General features: G+C 42.7%; 1 protein-coding gene across 1 annotated transcript in view; it reads left to right on the top strand.

Moving 5' to 3' along the window:
* LOC109872656 (spectrin beta chain, non-erythrocytic 4) overlaps positions 1 to 23,563 on the top strand; it is a 31,131-nt gene extending 7,568 nt beyond the window's left edge. Inside the window, exons 2-19 of the mRNA XM_031808414.1 lie at positions 3,552 to 3,815; positions 4,203 to 4,433; positions 5,609 to 5,698; positions 5,957 to 6,235; positions 6,436 to 6,566; positions 6,811 to 7,015; positions 7,290 to 7,535; positions 7,798 to 7,932; positions 8,349 to 8,590; positions 10,076 to 10,214; positions 12,007 to 12,091; positions 13,725 to 13,954; positions 14,171 to 15,789; positions 15,998 to 16,061; positions 16,195 to 16,442; positions 16,653 to 16,823; positions 16,973 to 17,015; positions 17,361 to 23,563. Coding sequence (XP_031664274.1) covers positions 3,552 to 3,815; positions 4,203 to 4,433; positions 5,609 to 5,698; positions 5,957 to 6,235; positions 6,436 to 6,566; positions 6,811 to 7,015; positions 7,290 to 7,535; positions 7,798 to 7,932; positions 8,349 to 8,590; positions 10,076 to 10,214; positions 12,007 to 12,091; positions 13,725 to 13,954; positions 14,171 to 15,789; positions 15,998 to 16,061; positions 16,195 to 16,442; positions 16,653 to 16,823; positions 16,973 to 17,015; positions 17,361 to 17,690 — 4,752 coding nt within the window. The 3' untranslated portion in view covers positions 17,691 to 23,563. The remainder of the gene's footprint in view (positions 1 to 3,551; positions 3,816 to 4,202; positions 4,434 to 5,608; positions 5,699 to 5,956; positions 6,236 to 6,435; positions 6,567 to 6,810; positions 7,016 to 7,289; positions 7,536 to 7,797; positions 7,933 to 8,348; positions 8,591 to 10,075; positions 10,215 to 12,006; positions 12,092 to 13,724; positions 13,955 to 14,170; positions 15,790 to 15,997; positions 16,062 to 16,194; positions 16,443 to 16,652; positions 16,824 to 16,972; positions 17,016 to 17,360) is intronic.
* The last annotated feature ends 371 nt before the right edge of the window (positions 23,564 to 23,934 follow it).

The raw sequence follows: 23,934 nt of genomic DNA, 5'->3' as shown, positions 1-23,934 counted from the left end.
GAGAAGGGCCTTGGTCAGGAACGTGACCAAAAACCTGATGGCCACTCTGACTGAGCTCCAGAGTTCCTCTGTAGAGATCGGAGAACCTTCCATAAGGACAACCATCTCTGCAGCACTCCACCAATCAGGCCTTTATGGTAGAGTGGCCAGACAGATGCTACTCCTCAGTAAAAGGCAAATGACAGCCCGCTTGGATTTGCCAAAAGGCACCTAAAGGACTCTCAGACCGCGAGAAGCAAGATTCACTGGTCTGATGAAACCAAGATTGAAATTTTTGGCTTGAATGCCAAGCATCACTTCTGGATGAAACCTGACACCATGCCTACGGTGAAGCATGGTGGCGGCAGCATTATGCTGTGGGGATGTTTTTCAGCGGCAGAGACTGGCATACTAGTCGGGATCGAGGGAAAGATGAACAGAGTTAAGTACAAAGAGATCCTTGATGAAAACCTGCTCCAGAGCACTCAGGACCTCAGACTGGGGCAAAGGTTCACCTTCCAACAGGACAACGACCCTAAGCACACAGCCAAGACAACATAGGAGTTGCTTCGGGACAAGTCTGTGAATGTCCTTGAGTGGCCAAGCCAGAGCCCGGACTTGAATCCGATCGAACATCTCTGAAGAGACCTGAAAATAGCTGTGCAGCTACGCTCCCCATCCAACCTGACAGAGCTTGAGAGGATCTGCAGAGAAGAATGGGAGAAATTCCCCAAATACAGGTTTGCCAAGCTTGTAGCACCATACCCAAGAAGACTCGAGGCTGTAATCGCTTCCAAAGGTGCTTCAACAAAGTACTGAGTAAAGGGTCTGAATACTTATGTAAATGCAATTTTTCAGGGGGGGGGGGGTGTACATTTGCAAAAATTTCTAAAAAACTGTTTTTGCTTTGTCATTGTGGGGTATTGTGTGTAGATTGATGAGGGGAAAGAAACAATTTAATCAATTTTAGAATAAGGCTGTTACGTAACAAAATGATGAAAAAGTCCAGTGGTCTGAATACTTTCCGAATGCACTGTATAGTGCATGAGTGTTTGTACAGTATTTTATGTCTGTGTATTTTATGAATATGTGTGCGTATGTGTTTGTTATTGTGCTTCTCAGTATACAATGTATAGGTAGGTGTGTGTGCCCTGCACATCCCCCCTCTCCTTTTCTCTTCCTCTTTCTCCTCTCACTCATAACTCCCTCTCCTCTATTCTTCTTTCTCTCTGTCCTCCTTTCTCCTTTCTCCATCTCCTCTCCTCCCCCCACACTGATTTCTCTTCTTCCTTCTCTCTCCCTGTGTGTCAGTGAAGCCAAGGGAGAGGAGAGAGATCTAGCCTGCTTTCTGCTGGCTCTGCATTATGCGAGGAGGAGAGAGTGGCAGAGAAAAAGAGAGAGAGAGGGAGGGAGAGGGAGAGAGAGAGCGAGGGATAGAGCGCTGGCAGCAGTTAAGCATAGAGACGGTGCCAAGAGGAGGAATGCAGCACTGCATTATGAAAGCCAAAGGATAGGTCCAGCTATCTCTGAGAAAGATATAGGAGAGAAACATCCAGCAATATTTACAGGATGAAATATGTTATATTCTGGGTTATTATGTATGTCCCTGCAAGGTATAGTTGATAGCCACACCCGTTATTCTAATTTAGCAGGGTATTTAGAATAAAGGACCAATTCTATTCAGGCTTCTCTTCTTGAAAACTAACATTGCACTAAGCAGGTCTCTACTGCACTTATGGTTACGAAGGTCTACTACGTGTGTATACAGTACAGGATTGTATGTCATTTTTACGGCACAATTTCCTCTGGCTCCATACGGCTGACTGACATTCAGTGGTCCTTGATACTATAGATGATGAGGAAACGTCTGATATGAACGCTTGTCATAGGAAACACCTCCTGTTCCTCTCAGTCGGAGCATGGGAGGAGACTGTGCAATGCAGAATCTATTTCAGGAGAGCTGGAGTGGAGCCACAGAGAGCCTCATATATATATGATGTGTGTGTGTGTGTATATATATATATATATATATATATATATATATATATAGACAGACAGACAGACAGAGAAGGAAAAGCTTTGATCTCTCTCTCCTCATCTATCTCCTCGTACAGCTCACATCATGCACAAAGCCCAAGATTTAGAAGAAGAAACCCTCGAGTGAATGCAGGGAACTGTTGTGCTTAGACAGACAGACCAGGGGTGTATTAGGGCTTTCCATGCATTCTTTTTTTTAGGTCAGCCCGGGGCTAGGTTTTGTTATACACCTGTCTCTGTGCGCGTTAAAGCCATTCAAGGCACCAGCCTTTTGGCATTACCAGGGCTATTCTGGCTTTGCTCATGAGTTAACATGGATTCAGAGACGAAGATCAGAAATGAACCACACACTTGTTATAGCCCAGAGTTTGAACAAAAGATTATGGGACATTTGGGGACACAACATTGGTGGTCAATCAAAGGGTGTTTGTCTTCCTTTCCCGAAACAACCTTTTAGTTAGGAGTCATGACCTTTAAACAGAGACAGTGCTGTGGTTTTCTGTGGTGTCTTCAAAAGATGATGCTTTGGATCTCTGGGACCCCTAGCCTTTTATTGAGGCACTGTAGACTTGTGTGTAGACACAGATGATTTCCATGGAATTCATGTGAAAGCAACCTGAAATCAGCCTGATTGCAAAAATTGTCCTAGCTTTGTGCAACCTCTGCTCCCGAGTGACGCAGCGGTCTAAGGCACTTCATCTCAGTGCTAAAGGTTTCACTACAGACCCTGGTTCAAGCCCAGGCTGAATCACAACCGGCCATGATCGGGAGTCCCATAGGGCGACGCACAATTGGCCCAGTGTCGTCCGGGTTAGGGGAGGGTTTTTGCCGGGGTAGGCCGTCATTGTAAAATAAGAATTTGTTCTTAACTGACAAGCCTAGTTAAAATAAGGTTAAGTAAAACAAATGAAATGGCCATGACAAACATTAGTTTGATATGAAGGACGGTCAAGTCACTTATGCATAGGCAGAGAGACATGAAACATTGTCTATGCTTCAATCTGCTGCAGTCAACTTGCACATTGCACACTTTGCTTTGTTAGTAAGAACTGATCTTATTTGGCCTGGGTTTAATCATTTCTGGCATTATGCACAAAATAGTAATATTGTATGGAGATTGTGTAGCCTGTATTTGAGAGCTTTTTCAGCACACTGTACTAAATGAGGAAACAATCAGCACAGCTAGTGAGCAACATCCCTCCAAGGGAAAGCTGACATTATACTAGTGTACATGTTGGAGGGAAGCATTACATCTCTCAGTTGAGAAATATAACTGTTCATTGCTTCATTTAACGTAAGAGTTTGAGTTTATCACAGTATCAGCAGCAGAGCAGTTTTACAGTTACGACAATGGTATATGATAATACAGCATGTCACCTGAACTTCCTCAACTTATATTTAACTATATCCAAATTAAATAAATTGTTGGCCATGTAAGTGGCCATACTTTGGATAAGCTAAACTAAGAAAATAACTTTGGTAGGGTATATATGTAACCACTGTTCTCTCTCCTCTTCCCCTCTATGTGCCTTCAGGAGGGCCAGGAGCTGATCGATGAGAAGCCGGAGCTGCGTTCGGTGGTGCAGCAGAAGCTGGAGGAGATCAGGGAGTGCTGGACGGACCTGGAGAGCACCACCAAGGCCAAGGCCCGGGCTCTGTTTGAGAACAACAAGCCAGAGCCGGTGGTGAAGAGCTACTCAGACCTGGACCACCAGCTCTCTGGCCTGGAGAAACAGCCCCCCCAGCTGGAGCAGGCTCATCACCTACCCACCTTCAACGAGCAGCTGCAGAAATTTCAGGTGTCTATTTACTGTTATAGGTTGCTTTTCAGGATGTTTGCTATGGCAGTTATTTTGTAACAACACATTTGAACTCATTTTATTTTAATTAATGTAATATTTCCAATCCAAATGTCTGTTAATGCTATAGAAGCCGTTGTTGTTGACTTTTACATGCCAAGTTCCCTGCCATCAGACACTAGGCTGGTTGTCGACATGAAAGAATGCATGGCATAGTTTGTTCTTAAAGCCAGCTAATCCATTAGAATGCATTACATTGAAGCACAACACACACAAGAAAATAGCTCAAAGTGCAGTTCAAGCACATGTGCTGTGTGTTTGGGCATCAATCTCTCATCATCTATTCCTAACGTGACCTCCTCTTTCCCCCTGGCTGGCCTCCCTCAGTCTCAGATGGGGAACTTGTACAAGGACGTAGGGGAACTAGGGTCTCTCCAGGGGGTGTGCCTCCCCCAGCGAGGCAGCCTGGTGAAGGGTGGCGAGGGAGAAGGGGGCGAGCAGCCAGCCGTAGTGGAGACCCGCATCGTGCGCCTCATCGAGCCCCTGAAGGAGAGACGACGCATCCTGCTGGCCTCCAAAGAGATGCACCAGGTCGCTCAGGACCTGGAGGAAGAGATAGTGAGTGACTGACACACTTCATTACTCCCTGGTGCCTCTAGCCTTTCTTTCCCTATGTTGATTGATTTGATTGAAGTTATTTGACCATTTTTTAAATGCATTCCGTACGAGTCAAAAGTTTGGACACACCTACTCATTCAAGGGTTTTTCTTAATTTTTTAAAACTATTTTCTACTTTGTAGAATAATAGTGAAGACATCAAAACTATGAAATAACACATATGGAATCATGTAGTAACCAAAAATGTGTTTAACAAATCAAAACATATTTTATGTTTGAGATTCTTCAAAGTAGAGTAGCCACCCTTTGCCTTGATGACAGCTTTGCACACTCTTGGCATTCTCTCAACCATCTTCATGAGGTAGTCACCTGGAATACATTTCAATTAACAGGTGTGTCTTGTTAAAAGTTAATTTGTGGAATTTATTTCCTTCTAAATGTGATTGAGCCAATCAGTTGTGTTTGTGACAAGGCAGGGATGGTATACAAAAGATAGCCCTATGTGGTAAAAGATCCAGTCCATATTATGGCAAGAACAGCTCATCTCAACCCAATTGAGATGGTTTGGGATGAGTTTGACCAAAGAGTGAAGGAAAAGCAGCCAACAAGTGCCCAGCATATGTGGGAACTCCTTCAAGACTGTTGGAAAAGCATTCCAGGTGAAGCTGGTTGAGAGAATGCCAAGAGTGTGCAAAGCTGTCATCAAGGCAAAGAGTGGCTACTTTGAAGAATCTCAAATATAAAATATATTTTGATTTGTTCAACACTTTTTTGGTTACTACATGATTCCATATGTGTTATTTCATAGTTTTGATGTCTCCACTATTATTCTACAATGTAAAAAATTAAGAAAAACCCTTGAATGAGTAGGTGTGTCTAAACGTTTGACTGGTACGGTACATAAGGGCGCTCCAGCCGGTGACGCCTCCACATGCAAAATATACTTCCCTCTCTCTGTAGCATCTTTCCCTCTCTCCCTCTCTCCATCTATTCTGTTATTTTCTGTCCTATAGCCTCTTAAGGTCTCTAATGTGCTTTTCTAAATAGTTATTATGTTCTGTGGTCAAAGGTTGACGATGTCTCCCATCCTTTATCAATTAAACCATCAGGGTCTCCTCACAATGAGATAGGTATGTACAGACGGTCTCTGACCACAATTTGCTGATTTGTTATAGCTGTGGATCCAGGAGCGGCTTCCTCTGGCCTCCTCTAAGGATTACGGCAACAACCTGCAGAGTGTTCAGCAGCATGTCAAGATCAACCAGGTGAGAGACAGATGACCTCTATATGAGCACACAACACTATCTCTTCATAGCACAGTATAAACTCAATGACTATCCCTGCTCATCTCAGACCTAACTACAGTCCCCACACAACAGGGCACACCGCCACACATTTTTAGAAAGGAAAGCGAAAATGTGAGCTCTTATTGGACAAATTCAGATAATGCCTTCCAATTTCACTCTGTTTCGAGGCATTTTTACCCAGCTAAACATGACCTCTGGTTCTTATTGACCCGTCAGACACTGCAGAGGGATCTGCAGGGGCGCCAAGCACGGGTGGAGGAGGTGTTGGACCGGGCGGGGATCATCGCCTCTCTGCGGACCCCTGAGGTTGACTTTGTGCGTGAGGGGGCGGGGCATGTGCGTCAGGTGTGGGAGGTGCTGAGGCTGGAGGCGGAGAGGAGGTCTGTGATGCTGGATGTGGTGCTGCTGGCCCAGCAGTACTACAGCGAGGCAGCCAAGGTGGAGTCCTGGCTGGCAGGCCAGAAACTGCACCTCATCAATGAGGAGAAGGGCACGGTACGCATGGGAGGCATGGTATCATGAGATTGAACTGGCAGGGTGGGTATGAGACTGGCCCGTTGGTTAGTAGTCCACAGAGCTCCCGGAGGACCTTTACCATGATTTGCCTAATGTGCCTGTTTTTTTTTAAACTAAAAATGTACATGTTTGGTTGATGGTTTGGATTTTGTCCCTAATATGAGGTCACTGTTGTGTAGGACGAGGAGAGCACCCTGCAGCTACTGAAGGAGCACCTGGCCTTGGAGGCGACAGTGGAGAACTACGCTGAGACAGTGGGCATGCTCTCCCAGCAGTGTCAGCGACAGCTGGAGCTGGGGCACCCAGATAGGCACGGGCAGACACACTGACAGTCACACCCAGGCTCAAACTACATCTAAACACATCCTTCAATGATACTCCAACTCATACCCACAAACAACAGCTAATTCACTGGTGGAATTTTACCATAGATCACACAGAAAATAAAACGGCCTCAGTTTGTATCGGCTACTACATTTCAGTGAATGATCCGTTATTTTACTGTCTACTGTGTCAGTTTCCCTCTCAATATCCCCCCTCTCTCTCTTTGACAGTGAGGGGATCACCAAGCAGCAGTCCCACATAGACCGTCTGTATGTGTCTCTGAAGGACATGGTGGAGCACAGGAAGACCAAGCTGGAGCAGCAGTACTGGATGTACCAGCTCAACAGAGAGGTGGAGGAGTTAGAGAAGTGGATCACTGAGAGGGAGGCTGTTGCCAGCTCCACTGAGCTGGGTCAAGACCTGGAGCATGTCACGGTCAGTCTATCAATCAATCAGGCAATTAATCAATCAATCAATTGACGATGGATGGTCACAATCAGTCCCTGGTGAATTACATTGTCATGTGTTTATTCAGTAAACATAATTGTTGTGAGTATTTGAGTGTTTCAGCAAAATGCACCATGAAAACACAACTGAATGACACAAAATAAAGTGCAATAGAAATGACAAATGAAATGGAAATGTGAAATACGATACCTGACCTCTATAACTCTGGTCCCAAGCTTATTCTGGCCTCTCTCTCTCACAGATGCTACAGGAAAAATTCACCAAGTTCTGCTCAGAGACCAACAGCACAGGCCAGCAGAGGATGGAGCAGGTGAATAAGATGGTGAATGAGATGATAGACTGTGGCCACACGGACGCGGCCACCATAGCTGAGTGGAAGGACGGACTGAACGAGTCATGGGCCGACCTACTGGAGCTCATGGAGACCCGAAGACAGATGCTGGCAGCATCACACCAGCTGCACAAGTTCTTCACCGACTGCAAAGAGGTACAGCTCAGTGTTTCTCCAAGATTATTTTCTAGGTTCCCCAAGATTATTTTAAATAAGCAGAGGGAAACATAGCTAGGCAGGGAGACCTGACCTGCCTGTACATTGGTGGGAGAAACACTAGTACGGTTCGGCTGGATTTATATTAGATTACATCAAACATCATAGTGGTTGGAGGTGCTGGTAGACAGTGTAGACACTTCGATTTGTGAATATCCCGGGTGTTGTATTTGTGTCTGTCCTGTGTTGTGCTGTGCTGCAGGTCTTGGCTCAGACTGCGGGGAAGATGAGGCAGTTGCCAGAGGTGAGGGCGTGCCAAGCCAGCATCGCCAACCCTGCCACCCTGCAGAGGCTCATGCTCTCCTTCGAGCACGCCCTCCAGCTGCTCGTCTCACAGGTATTGGTATTTGATTAGGATCACCATTAGCTGTTGTGAAAGCAGCAGCTACTCTTCCTGGGGTCCACAAGTGAGTGTAGACGAGGTGATTTGGTGAAATGTACCCCTCTGACCTTAGAGGACCGTCAATGCACTTTGGCTCTCCTCTAACACCATTCACTCAAATAAGTAATGCTCCTGGAGGGCATGAGGATGTTACAGATGTTAACCCCAAGATACATAGCGCAGTAAATCGAATACTAATATGGACACAGTGGCAAAGATGAAAGATATTGCGTACCGTATGACTGGAGTCATACTTTTGCCTCAACCCTAGCTAGCACACCTGATTATCCTGGTTGTATTCTAAACTGAAGACCAACCATGATTAGTTGATGATTTGAAATGACAGAGGCATGTCCTATGTTGTATTCCAGGTAAGGCAGCTGCAGGAAAATGCGGCCCAGCTGAGGACCATCTATGCCGGAGAGAAGGCTGAGGCCATCATGAGCAAAGAGCAGGAAGTGATGTCAGCATGGAAGGAGTTACTGGTTTCCTGTGAGGCCAGTCGTGTGCAGGTCACCTCGGTGACAGACAAGGTGCAGTTCTTCTCGGTGGTGCGCGAGCAGCTCATGTGGATGGAGGGCATCATGGGACAGATTGGAGGGGACGACCCCAGGTAAGTAATGGAAAGTCTCCTAACCTGAACTAAATGCTAAATGTCAGCCATTTTGATAATCTCATAACTCTGATACTTGACTTGATGAATCGGCTCTTCTTAGTTTAAGGATAAAAATTAAATGCATCTGTAATATATATACTAAACAAAAATATAAAAGCAACATGCAACAATTTCAGCGAGTTACAGTTCATATAAGGAAATCAGTCAATTGAATTTTTTTTATTAGGCACTAATCTATGGATTTCACATGACTAGGCTTGGGCACAGCCATGGTTGTGCCTAGGAGGGCATAGGCCCACCCACTTTGGAGCCAGGCCCAACTACTGGGGAGCCAGGCCCAGCCAATCAGAAATAGTTTTTCCCCGCAAAGGGCTTTATTACAGACAGATATACTCCTCAGCTCTCTGGGTGGCTGGTCACAGAACATCCCGCAGGTGAGGAAGCCGGATGTGGAGGTCCTGGGCTGGTGTGGTTACACATGGACTGTGTTTGGGAGGCCAGTTGGACGTACTGCCAAATTCTCAAAATTTACATTTGAGGCGGCTTATAGTAGAGAAATGGACGTGAAATTATCTGGCACAGCTCTGGTGGACATTCCTGCAGTCAGCATGCCAATTGCACGCTCCCTCAAAACTTGAGACATCTCTGGCATTGTGTTGTGTGATAAAACTGTACATTTTAGAGTGGACTTTTATTGTCCCCAGCACATGGTGCACTTCTGTAATGATCATGCTGTTTAATCAGCTTCTTGATATGCCACAGCTGTCAGGTGGATGGATTATCTTGGCAAAGGAGAAATGCTCACTAACAGGGACATAAACACATTTGTGCACAAAAAAAAGCTTTTTGTTCATATGGTACATTTCTGGCATCTTTTATTTCAGCTCATGAAACATGGGAACAAAACTTTACATGTTGCTTTTTATATATTTTGTTCAGTATATGTATGTTATCTTCTATTTTAGTAACCTTTTCAGGCACCCCTAGTTGAGCTAATACCTTCTTGGCTTGCTCATACTGTAGATAGACCCATTCATGTTAAAGCTGTACTTTGTTTAAAAATAAAATGCTTTGTCACCTTGACCTAATTTCTTTTAATATCTGCCATTCAGTTTAATTTGGTTGTGGGAAATGAGGGAAATAGATGTTGTTTTTGTTTACAGTATTTAAGTAGTCCTCATTTATATTTAAGGATGCATCACATACTTAACTCTACTTTCTTTAGCTGGTTTGTCAGAACTCACTAGTCAAGCACCTGGCTAACATTTCACACATACTCTTTTCACACTAGCTGAGCTGAGCCGACCTGTACTTTGCAGGCCTGGTTACAGTATGTATCTACAATACAGTTGCTAGAACCATACTGGAAAGTATAATATAGGGAAAATGGTAATAGGTCCCTCTCTTCACTCTTCTTTTCTGACATTTGCATTTTGTGCTTTCCTCCTGTCTGACGCTGTCCTATGGGGTGGCTTCCGCCAGGGACTCATCTTCTGCAGAGGTGATGATGAAACAGCATGGTGAGCTGAAAGCCAAGATGGATGGCCGTAGGAAGACAATACAGCAATGTGTGGAGCTGGGAAAGATCCTGCTGGCCGCAGGCAACCCAGCCTCCGAGGAGGTCAGCATCACATATAACCTCACCTACATAAGTATACAGCAAAACCACATTACACTGAATCTGTATGCAGCAAAACCACACATCACACTGTATGGATCCAAACCACACTTCACATCACACTTTATGTATCAAAACCTCATTACGCACTGTACCCAGCTAGCACAAAATGTTCTGAGAACCCAATGTTTCTTAGAGCTTGGTGACAGCGTGGTTGTCCTATGTTTTTTGTTGTTGCATACAACCATCCCACAACTTTCAGGGAATGGTGCAGGATAGTTGCTTGGCTTTGGAACATTCTCAGCACATTTAAGGAACTTGACAAAAAAATAATATTTTCTTGGTATTTCATTATTTTAACAGAATATTTCCTAAAAGTTCAAACATGGTTACATTTAATTTACAGTTTGGGAATGGAACGTTCTCCAACTGGTTTGACATTGGGAATGTTCTCAAATAGTTCAGAGAACAACTTTCTTTTGTGGGAATTTCAGTACTTCAGCATAACGTTTCCTACCGGTTTCCTCATGATTCTAATTAAAGTCATGTTCTCAAATTGTCCCAAGAACGTTAAGAAAACTTCACATAAAAACCACAAGAAAATGTTAGTAATGCTCAGATGAAGTTCTAAGAATGTTAGATAAAAACATATACATTCTGTTTTAAGCATCGATAAAACTCATGTCATGTTAAAGCTGTAATGTGTAACTTTTCGGATTTCTCCATAGTGCATCTTTATTAAGTGTGTTCAGGTGTGTTGGCTGCACCCTGTTTGAGTAGACGTAAAAAAAAAACTAACATTGCACAGCCTTCCAAGTGGCGCAGTAGCCTAAGGCACTACATCGCTGTGCATCCCAGGCTGTGTCACAACCGGCCATGACCGGGAGTCAAATAGGACGGCGCACACTTGGCCTAGCGTTGTCCGGGTTAGGGGAGTAATTGGATCGCAAATGTGTATCATGAAAGTTGTGAGAAAAAAAGGTGTCAAACACAACAACAAAAACATGTTATGCTAGCTCTATCCTGGTGGCGCAATGAACTAATTCCATGGATAGAGAACAGAAGATTATTGGTTTGAATCTCACTTGATGCCGTGGAACAATAAAAAATAAATGTGTTCGCATGGTTAAAGGATAAGTAAATTAATTTCCATGTGTCTTATCTGTGCTTGGAGTTCAAAAATGTTAACCCAAAATAAGCTATCAGTGTTATTAAAAGTCTTATTAAAACATTCAGTGAAAGTTTTAAGGAAGTTATTAAAAACACTCCGAATAACGTTCGAAAAAGCGTTAATATAACCTCCCAGGAAAACATTTTCAGAACCTCCCTGCAACCTAAACATAAATGTTTCCAGAACAGGCAAAACGTTCACTTCTGTTCTCAGAATGTTTAAAAAGCATTCTGTTTAACCGGTCTGGAAACGTATGGCTTCGTTCCCACAACTAATGTGAAACTAAAATCATACGTTCCCACAACTTCCAAGGAACCAAATGTGCAAGCTGGTTAGGCAGCAAAACCACACTTCACATCACACTTTATGCAGCAAAACCACAATTCACTCATGCTGTGTTAGTTAAAACCTGCTGCAAAACTGCAAAAAATGAATAACTAAAAAGAGCAATGAATATTGTGTAGGTTTGTCTTCAATGGAGGTGTATCACTTAAACCTCACATGATGATGAATATAATTCCCTGTCAAGACTGACTTCAAATGTTATGTAATATATTGTTGTTGCATTCCATTTGTTGTGATCTTGAACGCTCCCCAACCGTCTCTCTCTCCCTCTTGACACAGATAAAGGAGAAGTTGGATGCTCTCCTGGCTAAGCAGAAGGATCTCTCTGAGAGATGGGACAAACAGCAGGAGAAGCTACAGCGCAGTGAGTGACTCACTACACTGGCAGGCGCCGTGGAGGGAGCACAAACAGCTTTCAGGCAGCACTGCAGAATTCTTTATATGGAAGGATGGAAGGGCTTGTGCTTGAGAGTACTGGTTTTAGATTGTGCCTCAGAGCAGGCATCTTCACACAGCACAGTTTCTGTGAACAATATGGCTTGCACTATGAATATTTATGTTTGTGTGTGTGGGCTTCAACAATAGTTTAAACGTGACTAGACTACACACTAAAATAAATAGTTATATATAGTACCAAATTAGGGTTATTTGGCTTGTTACCATAATGGACCCTTTTTGGTGCTATATAGAACCATTTTTCGAAGTTTCTATAAAGAACTATGCTCATAAGGTCATTTCCTAAGGTTCTACAAATAACCAGTGCATTTACCTGGAGCTAACTCTGCAAATAGCAGTGCTATTCCATTGGTGTTTATTATTGAGTTAATTAACAAGTTGAATCACATTTGCTAGCTATAGAACAGCTGGGGGACCCTAAGGAAAGAATTAGGAACCACTGATTTAGTCACAAGACACCATACCTGGCCATAGTCATATTTAACAAGCATTGACGTAAGACATGACATAACACAACAGATTAGATAAACTGGAATGACGTTCTCACTCATGGTTGCACAGAAAGAGCTTAGCGCAAACAAAGCACCAAAATATTCAAATGAGCCACCGCCCCTACATTTTAATTATCCCTAAAAGATGAGTCATTATGGTTCAAAATAGAACCATCAAAATAGATCCGCCCCTTTTTTTATTTATTTTTTATTTAGCCTAAAATGACAAGCCCAAATCTAACTGCCTGTAAGCTCAGGCCCTGAAGCAAGGATATGCATTTTCTTGGTACCATTTGAAAAGAAACACTTTGAAGGTTGTGAAAATGTGACAGGAATGTAGGAGAATATAACACAATAGATATTGTAAAAGATAATACAAAGAAAAAACCAACAATATTTTTGTATTTTTTTGTACCATTATTTTTGAAATGCAAGCCAAAGGCCATAATGTATTATTCCAGCCCAGGTGCAATTTAGCAGTGTATGTGCAAAGTTTTAGACTGATTCAATGAACCATTGCATTTCTGTTCAAAATGTTGTATCAAGACTGCCCAAATGTGCCTAATTTGTTTATTAATAACTTTTCATGTTCAAAACTGTGCACTCTCCTCAAACAATAGAATGGTATTATTTCACTATAATAGCTACTGTAAATTGGACAGTGGAGTTATATCAGATATGTCTATGTCCTGGGAAATGTTCTTGTTACTTACAACCTCATGCTAATCGCATTAGCCTACATTAGCTGAACTGTCCCACAGGGGACCTGAAGAAACATATTTTATAAGTGTGTAGGTTACACTTTACAGAACAGTACAGCCATCAAATACATCTGATACAACATCAACACAAGACCTAGCCGATTCAGAGTTGAGATAACCACGCCAAACTCAGACTTTCATGTAAATCATTCATTTATGTCAATGGAAGACCCATTCATGCCCATGCAGCACAAATGTGTACAGTATATGAGGTTCGTGAATGTTCAAAGACTTTGTTATAATAAGGAATATGGGGTGAGGCATGCCAATCTCGTCTTCTTTCCTTCAGAGAAGGATCAGTTCCAGTATGCCCAGGAGACGGTGAAGGCGGAGGCCTGGCTGAAGGCCAAGGAGCCCCTGATTAGCTCCAGCTCCTCCTCTAGGGTGGCTGGGGGGGCTGGAGGAGACGCCCAGGTCCAGACTGATGAGGTGGAGCAACTCATCCTCCGCCACGAGGCCTTCCGCAATGCTGCAGCCACCTGGAAGGAGCGCTTCAGCTCACTGAGACAGCTCTCCAATGTAAGCCTTTCTTTAGATAGATACAGACAGTCTACTTAAGTATTTACTTATGTCTGTTGTCTAACATATCCATTAGGATTTTGTTAAACAAGGGTTTAATTAGATATTTGATTCAATAATTTATAAGACAAGTCTTTGCAGTATATGTGCAGTAAACTTGCTAGTTGTTTTACTATTACATTTGAGGTTGCAGTTCACTTATATCTCTCCTCTCAGGCAGAGAAGCTGAGAGAAGAACAGAGCAGCAATCCTTCCCCAATGCCACTCTCCAGTCGGAGGATGTTCCCATCATCCTGTCTCACTCCGACCATTCCTCTTGCTACCTCAACTCTGCTGAGACAGACGGTCCAGGTGCATATTGAGCCCAGGCCCAAGCAGACCAGTCTGGAGATGTCTGCGTCTGCCTCTGCCTCCTCTGCAGCCCAAAGGTTGGGTTCTACCATAGCCAGCTACGCTCCTGTCATAAATGGATCTGGTTACCATGGACTGGACAATCAGAGCAGCAGCGGGGGATTGGAGAGTTCCAACTACCCTGGACTGAACCATCCGGGCAGTGGAGGAGTGGACAGCAGCTCTAGTTACCTTGGAGGGAACCATCAGACTGGCTCCCCGCCAGTGGATAGTTCTGGCTACCTTGGACTGAACCATCAAAACAGTGGGGGTATGGTTAGTCCAGGCTACCTACCTCAAAACCAAAGTAGTGGGGGTATGTGTGGTCCAGGCTACCTACCTCAAAATCAAAGCAGTGGGAGTATGGGTAGTCCAGGCTACCTGCCAAAAAATCAAAGTAGTGGGGGTATGGGTAGTCCAGGCTACCTGCCACAAAATCAAAGTAGTGGGGGTATGGGTAGTCCAGGCTACCTGCCACAAAATCAAAGTAGTGGGGGTATGGGTAGTCCAGGCTACCTGCCAAAAAATCAAAGTATTGGGGGTATGTGTAGTCCAGGCTACCTGCCGCAAAATCAAAGTAGTGGGGGTATGGGTAGTCCAGGCTACCTGCCTCAAAATCAAAGTAGTGGGGGTATGGGTAGTCCAGGCTACCTGCCTCAAAATCAAAGTAGTGGGGGTATGGGTAGTCCAGGCTACCTGCCGCAAAATCAAAGTATTGGGGGTATGTGTAGTCCAGGCTACCTGCCGCAAAATCAAAGTAGTGGTGGTATGGGTAGCTCAGGCTACCTTGCACAAAATCAAAACAGTGTTGGGATTGGTAGCTCAGGCTACCCTGGGAAAAATCTAAGTAGTGGGGGTATGGGAAGTACTGGCTACCTTGCACAACACCAAGGTAGTGGGAGTATGGGTAGTTCAGGCTACCTTGCGCAAAGTGTTGGGGGTATGGGTAGTTCTAGCTATCTGCCTCAAAGTGGTGGGGTCATGGACCCCAAAATGGCATATGCGTGGCAGCATCTGAAAGCCGACTGCATGCAGCCCAGGATTAACCACATGCACAAAGCTGTCAACCCCCTCCTGGAGGCCAGCAGGGCGCAGAGGGAACAGTTTGGGGACATCCCCATGGTGGACATGATCGGGCCAGAGTCTGGCCTGGATCTCCTCCACGGCAGGCTCCAGAGGGACCCTCGCGGCAGCCGCTCCGACCCCCAGATGGACCACCTGCGGCGGGAGAGGGAGTACAAGCTGGGTCGGCAGACCTCCAGCGAACAGGAGATTCAGGCGCGGCTCAACGAGCTGCCAATGATTGTGCGCCAGGAGCGCTATAGGCGACGCCTGGAGAGGCAGTCGTCCAGCGAGCAGGAGGGTAGTGGGAAGGCGAGGACACCGAGGCAGGACGACTCCAGCGACATGGAGTCAGCCAAGGAAGGCTCCGACAAGCGCTCAATGTGAGTCCAGGACTGCCTGGTCATAACCTCAGCAGTTCTTCACAGTGCTGTTTGTTTGTGGAAATTTAACAAGGTCATTACAAAAACAGTTATTACAATTTGTCTGGTCAGCACTGTCCACCATGATCCAAAACCATTGATTTGGAAGGTAGAGTATTGATTATATTCCCCGTTTGGGTGACTCATGGCAGAAACTGTGTCATTGCAGAGAAAAGAGAGCCACCACCATGGCTGAGATTGTGGAGCAGGCCCAGGAGAGAGAGGCAGCACAAGTAAGTTATTTCACATGTACAGTATTTAACAGTATTTCGTATTTTGTTTTTGTATAATGAAGATCGTTTGTTAGGCCACACAGGCCTGATTTTTGGATTTCTGAATGACATACCTCTCTCCTGTCTGTTCCAGGCTCGAGGGGAGATGTACCGCCCCACCAGCAGCCTCTCAGCACCCGTGACCTACGAGCGCCCGCGAGCCCGAGACCGCCCCAAACCCCGCAGGAGACCCCGCCCCAAAGAGCCTGAGGAGAAGCGACGCTCTCGCTCGGCTCCGGCCCAGAGCCCGGCACAACTTCTGCCACCCTCACACACTGCCCATAATGAAGGCTTCCTGTACCGCAAACACGACTTTGAGGGGCACCAGAAGAGTCCCAGCAGGTGGGCGTCCACCTACTCACAGTTACACACACCACACACCACACAGACAAAAGTTAAAAGGTTAATGTAGCTAGATCACTACAGAATATGTGTATATACAGTACTCTATTGACACACTATGACACACATATTGACACACTATGAGTTCACTTTGGAAGAAAGTAGAAACGTGCATAAGCTGTTGCCCAACAAGCTGTTCTTGTTTTGCAGTAAGTCCTGGGTGAATTTGTATTGCGTGTTGACAAAGGGAGGGATCACTTTCTACAAGGACGCCAAGAGCACCACCACACCTTACAATGAAGAAACCCCACTCGACCTGAGCGTCTGTATATGTGATAGCACCATAGGATACAAGAAGAAGAAAAATGTCTTCGTTATCAAGTATGGCTTGATGAAGAGGATATTTTTTTACTCCACCTTATTCCTTATTTTAGCATATAATAATTTTCTTCACCTTAAAACATTTGAGTGACCAGAGGATACTCTTGGTACTTCCAGTAACAATGTCTCTCTCCTTTCTTCTCCAACAGGAAAAATGATGGCAATGACTATATTTTCCATGCAAAGGATGAGGTAAGAATGCCTGTGATGAAATTGAACGTTTCATTTAATGTCTTAACATCAATGTTTTGTTCCCATTAGAGAGCTAGATAGGCCACCCCTCAGAGCAGAGTTCCTCTCTAGGTTTCTTCCTACAGTAGGTTCTTTCCTTCTAGGGAGTTTTTCCTGACCACTGTGCTTTCGCCTGGCTTTGCTTATTCTTTGGGGTCTAGGCCAGGTAACCGTAAAGCACTTTGTGACAACTGCTGATGTAAAAAAGGGCTTTAAAAAACCCATTTGATTGGTTAACTCACTGGTCCTGCTTCTTGGTTTTGTGGAAACCCTGACAATATCATGTATCTGGGTGCACTTTTGCAGGAGGACCTGAAGGCTTGGGTCACTAACATCACCACCAGTATAACTGAACATGAGGAGATCGCCAAGTGGGACAAGCCCACCACCTCGTCCACAGATCCCGACCGCTCGGAGAGGAAGGAGAAGTCAGAGGGCGACGCAGACGCCAGGTCAGAGAGGTCTGAGATGGGAGGAGAGGTGGAGGAGGAGGAGAGGTCAGAGAAAGAGAGGTCTGAGAAGGGAGAGGGGTCCAAGAAGACGGGAGAAGGCTCAGAGAAAGCAGACACGTCGGAGAGGGGTGAGAGGGCAGAGGGGGGGGCAGGGGGCTCCAGCACGTCAGGGAAGAGCAAATGATCCCCGCTGAGTGGAGGAGTGGACTGGCATCCAACCATCTAAAGCCCCCCCCCCTAACTTTACCCTACGACACCAGACAGTGCTGAACAAGGGAGACTGAGGGAGATGTGTACATTTCTGTGCATATCTTCTCTCTTTTTCTCTCTCTATATCTCTCTGTCTCTCTCTGTGACATCCTGAGGCTTGGGTCCTAATGTTAACTGTGACTGTCTGATCTTTCAGCCCCTCCCCCTCCCCCAGGCAAAATACATCAATACTTGCATTGCATTGTGGCCCTTGCTGGTAGGTTGGAGGATAGGGGAGATTAACCAGCGCCACTGTGTGGTCACAGGCATTTGTCACAGTCACGACTCATTGATAATTTATTTCTTGGATTCACAGCATCTCTCAGTATATATATAATATACCTATGACTGACTATGTAATGCTCTGTCTAAAACAACCCAAGCAGTGGTGAATGAAATGTCTCACAATATTTTGAAAAAGCTTTTTTCTGAAGCAATATACTTTTTTATTTATTCTCTTTGTTTGAGAGAGAGTGAAAGGAGACAAGAAACGGTTGCTTATTAATTCTATGATTGTTCACATTCATCATCAGCTTATTTCTGTCAGGTCAGCAGCACCTTAAACACTTCCAACACGTCTGTGTATACTCAGCATATTGACATTTCAAACCCACCTCATCGCTATCTCTGAGTCATGTTGTCATGATGGAATGCTGGTATTACCTACTTGTGTTAATAATTGAATTGATCAACACATGATTCTCTTCTGAACATTTGGATGAATTATGTACAGGCTCATGCCATGCCAGGAATAAAGGTGAAATAGGGTTGCCAACTGATTAAAACTCCATCACATCTAAGAGTCTATTCAAGGAGGCAATGCCCAACTTAACCTCCTTGTGGTGCCAGACCTGTGTCATGGCATGACAGTATAGTGCACCTTCTATTTGAATGCCTTCATGTTCTTCGTGGTCTTGAGAGGTTCACCAGTTTTTAAATGAATTTGGCAGTGCAATAAATCCATCTGAAGGGAAGGTCTGTGTAAAATGCTAATATCATGGTAGATCTTAAACTATCCCCACATAAAGTATGGTGATAAGAAGATATTTTTTAATGACATAGCAGAGAAAAGCCCAAGCCAGAAATAATTCATGCTTCTTTTGACTGCTATTTGATCTGAGACAAATTAAGAAGCATTAGAACCCCATTGCTGTTTTTATCATATTATTAGAATATATTCGACAAGGACTGTAATGGTTTCACTTGTGAAAATACAGTAGTAACATCAACATTAGGTGAACCCCAAAATATACAGTTGAAGTCATAAGTTTACATACACTTAGTTTGGAGTCATTTAAACTTGTTTTTCAAACATTCCACAAATGTATTGTTAACAAACTATAGTTTTGGCAAGTTGGTTAGGACATCTACTTTGTGCATGATGTTTACAGACAGATTATTTTACTTATAATTCACTGTATCACAATTCCAGTCAGTCAGATGTTTACATACACTAAATTGACTGTGCCTTTAAACAGCTTGGAAAATAACAGAAAATGATATCATAGCTTTAGAAGTGTCTGATAGGCTAATTGACATAATTAGTCAATTGGAGGTGTACCTGTGGATGTACTTCAAGGCCTACCTTCAAACTCAGTGCCTCTTTGCTTGACGTCATGGGAAAATCAAAAGAAATCAGTCTAAAATAAATTGTAGACCTCCACAAGTCTGGTTTATCCTTGGGAGCAATTTCCAAATGCCTGAAGGTACCATGTTAATCTGTACAAACAATAGCATGCAAGTATAAACACCATGGGACTATGAAGCCGTCATACCGCTCAGGAGAAGAACGTACTTTGGTGTGAAAAGTGCAAATCAATCCCAGAACAACAGAAAATGACCTTTTGAAGATGCTGGAGGAAACAGGTACAAAAGTATCTATATCCACAGTAAAATGGGTCCTATATCGACATAACCTGAAAGGCTGCTCAGCACGGAAGAAGCCACTGCTCCAAAACTGACATAAAAAAGCCAGTCTACGGTTTGCAACTGCACATGCGGACGAAGATCGTACTTTTTGGAGAAATGTCCTATGGTCTGATGAAACAAAAATAGAACTGTTTGGCCATAATGACCATCGTTATGTTTGGAGGAAAAAGAGGGAGGCTTGCAAGCCGAAGAACACCATCCCAACCGTGAAGCACGGGGGTGGCAGAATCATGTTGTGGGGGTGCTTTGCTGCAGGAGGGACTGGTGCACTTCACAAAATAGATGGCGTCATGAGGAAGAAAAATTATGTGGATATATTAAGCAACATCTCAATATGGGATATTGTGTCTTCCAAATGGACAATGACTCCAAGCATACTTCCAAAGTTGTGGCAAAATGGCTTAAGGACAACAAAGTCAAGGTATTGGAGTGGCCATCATAAAGCCCTGACCTCAATCCCATGGAACATTTGTGGGCAGAACTGAAAAAGTGTGTGCGAGCAAGGAGGCCTACAAAACTGACTCAGTTATGCCAGCTCTGTCAGGAGGAATGGGCCAAAATTCACCCAACTCATAAAATTCACCCAACTCATTGTGGGAAGCTTGTGGAAGGCTACCCAAAATGTTTGACCCAAGTTAAACAATTTAAAGGCAATGCTACCAAATACTAATTGAGTGTATGTAAACTTCTGACCCACTGGGAATGTGATGAAAGAAATAAAAGCTGAAATAAATCATTCTCTCTACTATTATTCTCACATTTCACATTCTTAAAATAAAGTGGTGAACCTAACTGACCTAAGACTGAATTTTTACTAGGATTAAATATCAGGAATTGTAAAAAACGGAGTTTTAATGTATTTGGCTAAGGTATATGTAATCTTCCGACTTCAACTGTATCATAAACTACTTCTCCCTCCCTGTTTTCTGTCTTTCTGAGATTAAACCAATAGAAAATGATTGTCAGTCAGAGGAGATCATTAAATTGTAGATATCTTTAAGTACAGTCCACCAATAAATCCTATGCTCATTCTATGGAATGAAGTGGGTTAAGATGAAAACATTTACGTTAATCTACACAAATGAAATGGGGAAACAATACCAGTCAATTACGATATTACTGTTTATTTCATTTAAATGAAGAAAAAAAATGCAAATTAGGAGTCACTAACAAAGGATAGTGTATATACACCAATATCTAGTTACATTTTACATTTGACCTTTTACAAGGGAAAATAGTGCTGGACCTAGGTACATTTGTTGTGTATTTATAAATGTGTTTTTCATTTAATTGATCATACGGGTTTGCTACAGACAGTTTTTTCTATTCGTAGTTAGATCCTGTCAGGCAAGTGAATTATTATAAGAACAGTCCTGTAGCGAATGATAGGCCTTCGCTACATTTACTTGAACTGGTTAACAAACCTTGGATGATAACAAAGAACTTGCTAACCTGAATGCTAGTTTATTTAGCAACTCTGGAGCTGATCAGACTGGTATCCAGGCTACACACGTTTTAGCTGTGACTCTTGAGCTATGACTTCAAAGCTAAATACAACCATAGATCCACAAAATGTTTTGCTTGCTTCTGTCATATTGGATGATTAATTATAAACACATATTGATAAGAAAGTGAATGAACACAAATATGTTGGTTTAGTTAGTACTGTACACCTACAATATGAAACCTCAATAGCCAGCATAGTATGATTGAAATTTGGTCAACTCTGTTTCAAATTGGCTACTTTTTAATGATGTTTACAGATGTGTTTTTATCTGATTCATAAATGCCCCATACCATGGACCTTCCAAATCAAACATAATTGCTTAAAGTGGTCTGTGTGTGTTATTAGTCATAACCAAATCTGTAAAAAAATAAAAAATAAAAAAACCTTGTTAAGCCTTATCCCCAAAACCAGTATTTAGAAAATGTATTGATTTCACAATATACTCAATACAGACTGTTCCATTTGACCCATGATGCAAATTCTGGCACTCATTGGTATTAAAGTGTTATGACACAAGCAACAGTCTAACTGCAGCTTGTTGATTGGACACAGTTATCTTATTGGTAAGACTTGAATATATCATGATATATGTGTTATGTCATCTGTTACAATATCGACTAGAAACTGTTGAGAAACTGTCAATTACAGTAAAACAACAAACGGACTAGAGTAGGTGGTTATTGTAGGTACCACCATGCCATTCTGGATTACAGGCTTTAAAAACAAATGGTACCTAAACTGATAATTTATTAGTAGGCTTATTACCAATTGTTTTCATTGTAACTATTTCCTCTGGAATTGAGCCTTTCATTGCAGTACAAACCGTATTTATTAGTTAAAAACTAGTAGCTGTTTCTCTTATTTTCCACTGTGGAAGTGAGAGGCTCTCCTAATTCTATTCATTCTAATTCTATGGTTCCCACCATCTACATTCTTATCAGAGAAATCCCAACATCACTTGATGAAACAAACAGGTTAATAATATAATACTTACTAAACACACATAAATACTACAATATCTACTAAACACAGAAATACTATAATGCCTACTAAACACACAGAAACAAGGAAACGTAAAGCTCTTGATCTCATGGCTGGTGTTTTTGTGATTTTGTGTTTTTCTTGTCTCAGATACTGTGTTAGTGTACCTTAATGATACCTATACCTTGCTGCTATGACATTTTCTCTATGTAAACCTCTTTATTTGCTGATGCAAAATTTCCGTGAACATTGGTGTATGCTTGACACAAAGGTGTTAAGCCAAGAGATTTTGAAAAAGTAATCATCAACCATCCGCCACAGATCAGTAGATACATAATGCATTCTATATAGTAGTGGGAGAGATTAAGAAATTCCTGATGTTGCAGCCACTCACAGTGTTTAAAAATCAAAGTAAATTTGCTTGATTGAGTAGAGAAAGTTAACAGATTCCTGTGTTAGAGATTTCACTCTGAAGTAGAATAAAACATTTTTAAAATTTAATTTGGCAAATTAGTAAACCTTGCCAGAGTGTACTGTTCTTGAGACAGGCGTACGCAAAGGTAAATTCTCTTGATTTAGAGGGGGTAAACATACTGTCATTATAACACCAAATGACGTAATCACCAATTAGCATTGGCAAACATTTATTAGAATTCATACTTAAAGCTCCAATCTCCACTTCTTAATGCCTTTGTGCATTTAACAAATGGAGCAAAATGTCAAGTGTCATGACTGGTAATGTCAAGTGTCATGATGACACACTTTATGTAGGCATAATGACACAGTTATGTATACGCCTTCAACTAAAGTATTCCCTGTATTTAACCAAGTCATTTGTTACATTTTTTGTAAGAAGAAGAAAAACTGTTTGTGTCATAAAGCCACCTGGGGATAGTAACTGAACCACATAGCTCTGACAACCTAAGTGAAGAAATCAGTCATAGATGTCAAATGAAGGGCTGGTCTTTTAAAAAACAACTGTGTTTTCTGTTTTGAGGTAATAACGCTTCAGATCAGTAAGCTTGAAATCTTTGCTTATGTACAGTATGTTGGTACACAATAAAACATTTGTATGCTGTATTCTGTAGCCCTCTTATAGCAGATCAGTGAAAGGCTGAAACACATCAGAGCTACTTGCAGTTTTCAAGAGAGACGCAAGGTCGAAACACTAATAATTGATGATGTGCACAGTGTAAAACGCTAGTGGCGACGCAGGGTCTATAAGAAATATACATGTATACAGTATTGCACAAAGTCTGCACAACTCAATGTATGTCTTTTAAGAATGTACATTTTAATTCTGATTTGTTTATTAATAGACTGGAGCAACATCTGCCAATATCTGTCTGTTGAAATATGGTATTGTCTCATAAACTCTGTTCATCCCTTAATCTGGGCACTGTCGTTTTTAATACTGTATATAGCTTGACTGGCACCCATTTACATGAAAATCACATTATTTATTTAGAAATGCACAAGAACCTCAAATCTAATTATTGGCTCTGATCATTGGCCAATTTCCAATAATATAAGCAGATAAATTCTGTATGGCTTCTATATGATATGATACTGTGTAAAATGATTTACTGATGCGTGTTCTCTACAATAATACTTTAGGTGTATGTTGGTCTTTGTCCTGCACCAACCTGCAGATCTCTATCACTACATCTCTGTTTTAGACATGGACACTGGTAGACATGGAACTGTCCTTTCAAGAAGTCGGTTGAGTCCAAATGTAAGCCCATGCACCACCAGTTTGTTA

This window comes from Oncorhynchus kisutch, linkage group LG28 (genome assembly GCF_002021735.2).
Source record: "Oncorhynchus kisutch isolate 150728-3 linkage group LG28, Okis_V2, whole genome shotgun sequence".
NCBI lineage: Eukaryota > Metazoa > Chordata > Actinopteri > Salmoniformes > Salmonidae > Oncorhynchus > Oncorhynchus kisutch.
Note: the sequence above shows the minus strand (reverse complement) of the source record. Positions and strands in the feature narration are given on the sequence as shown.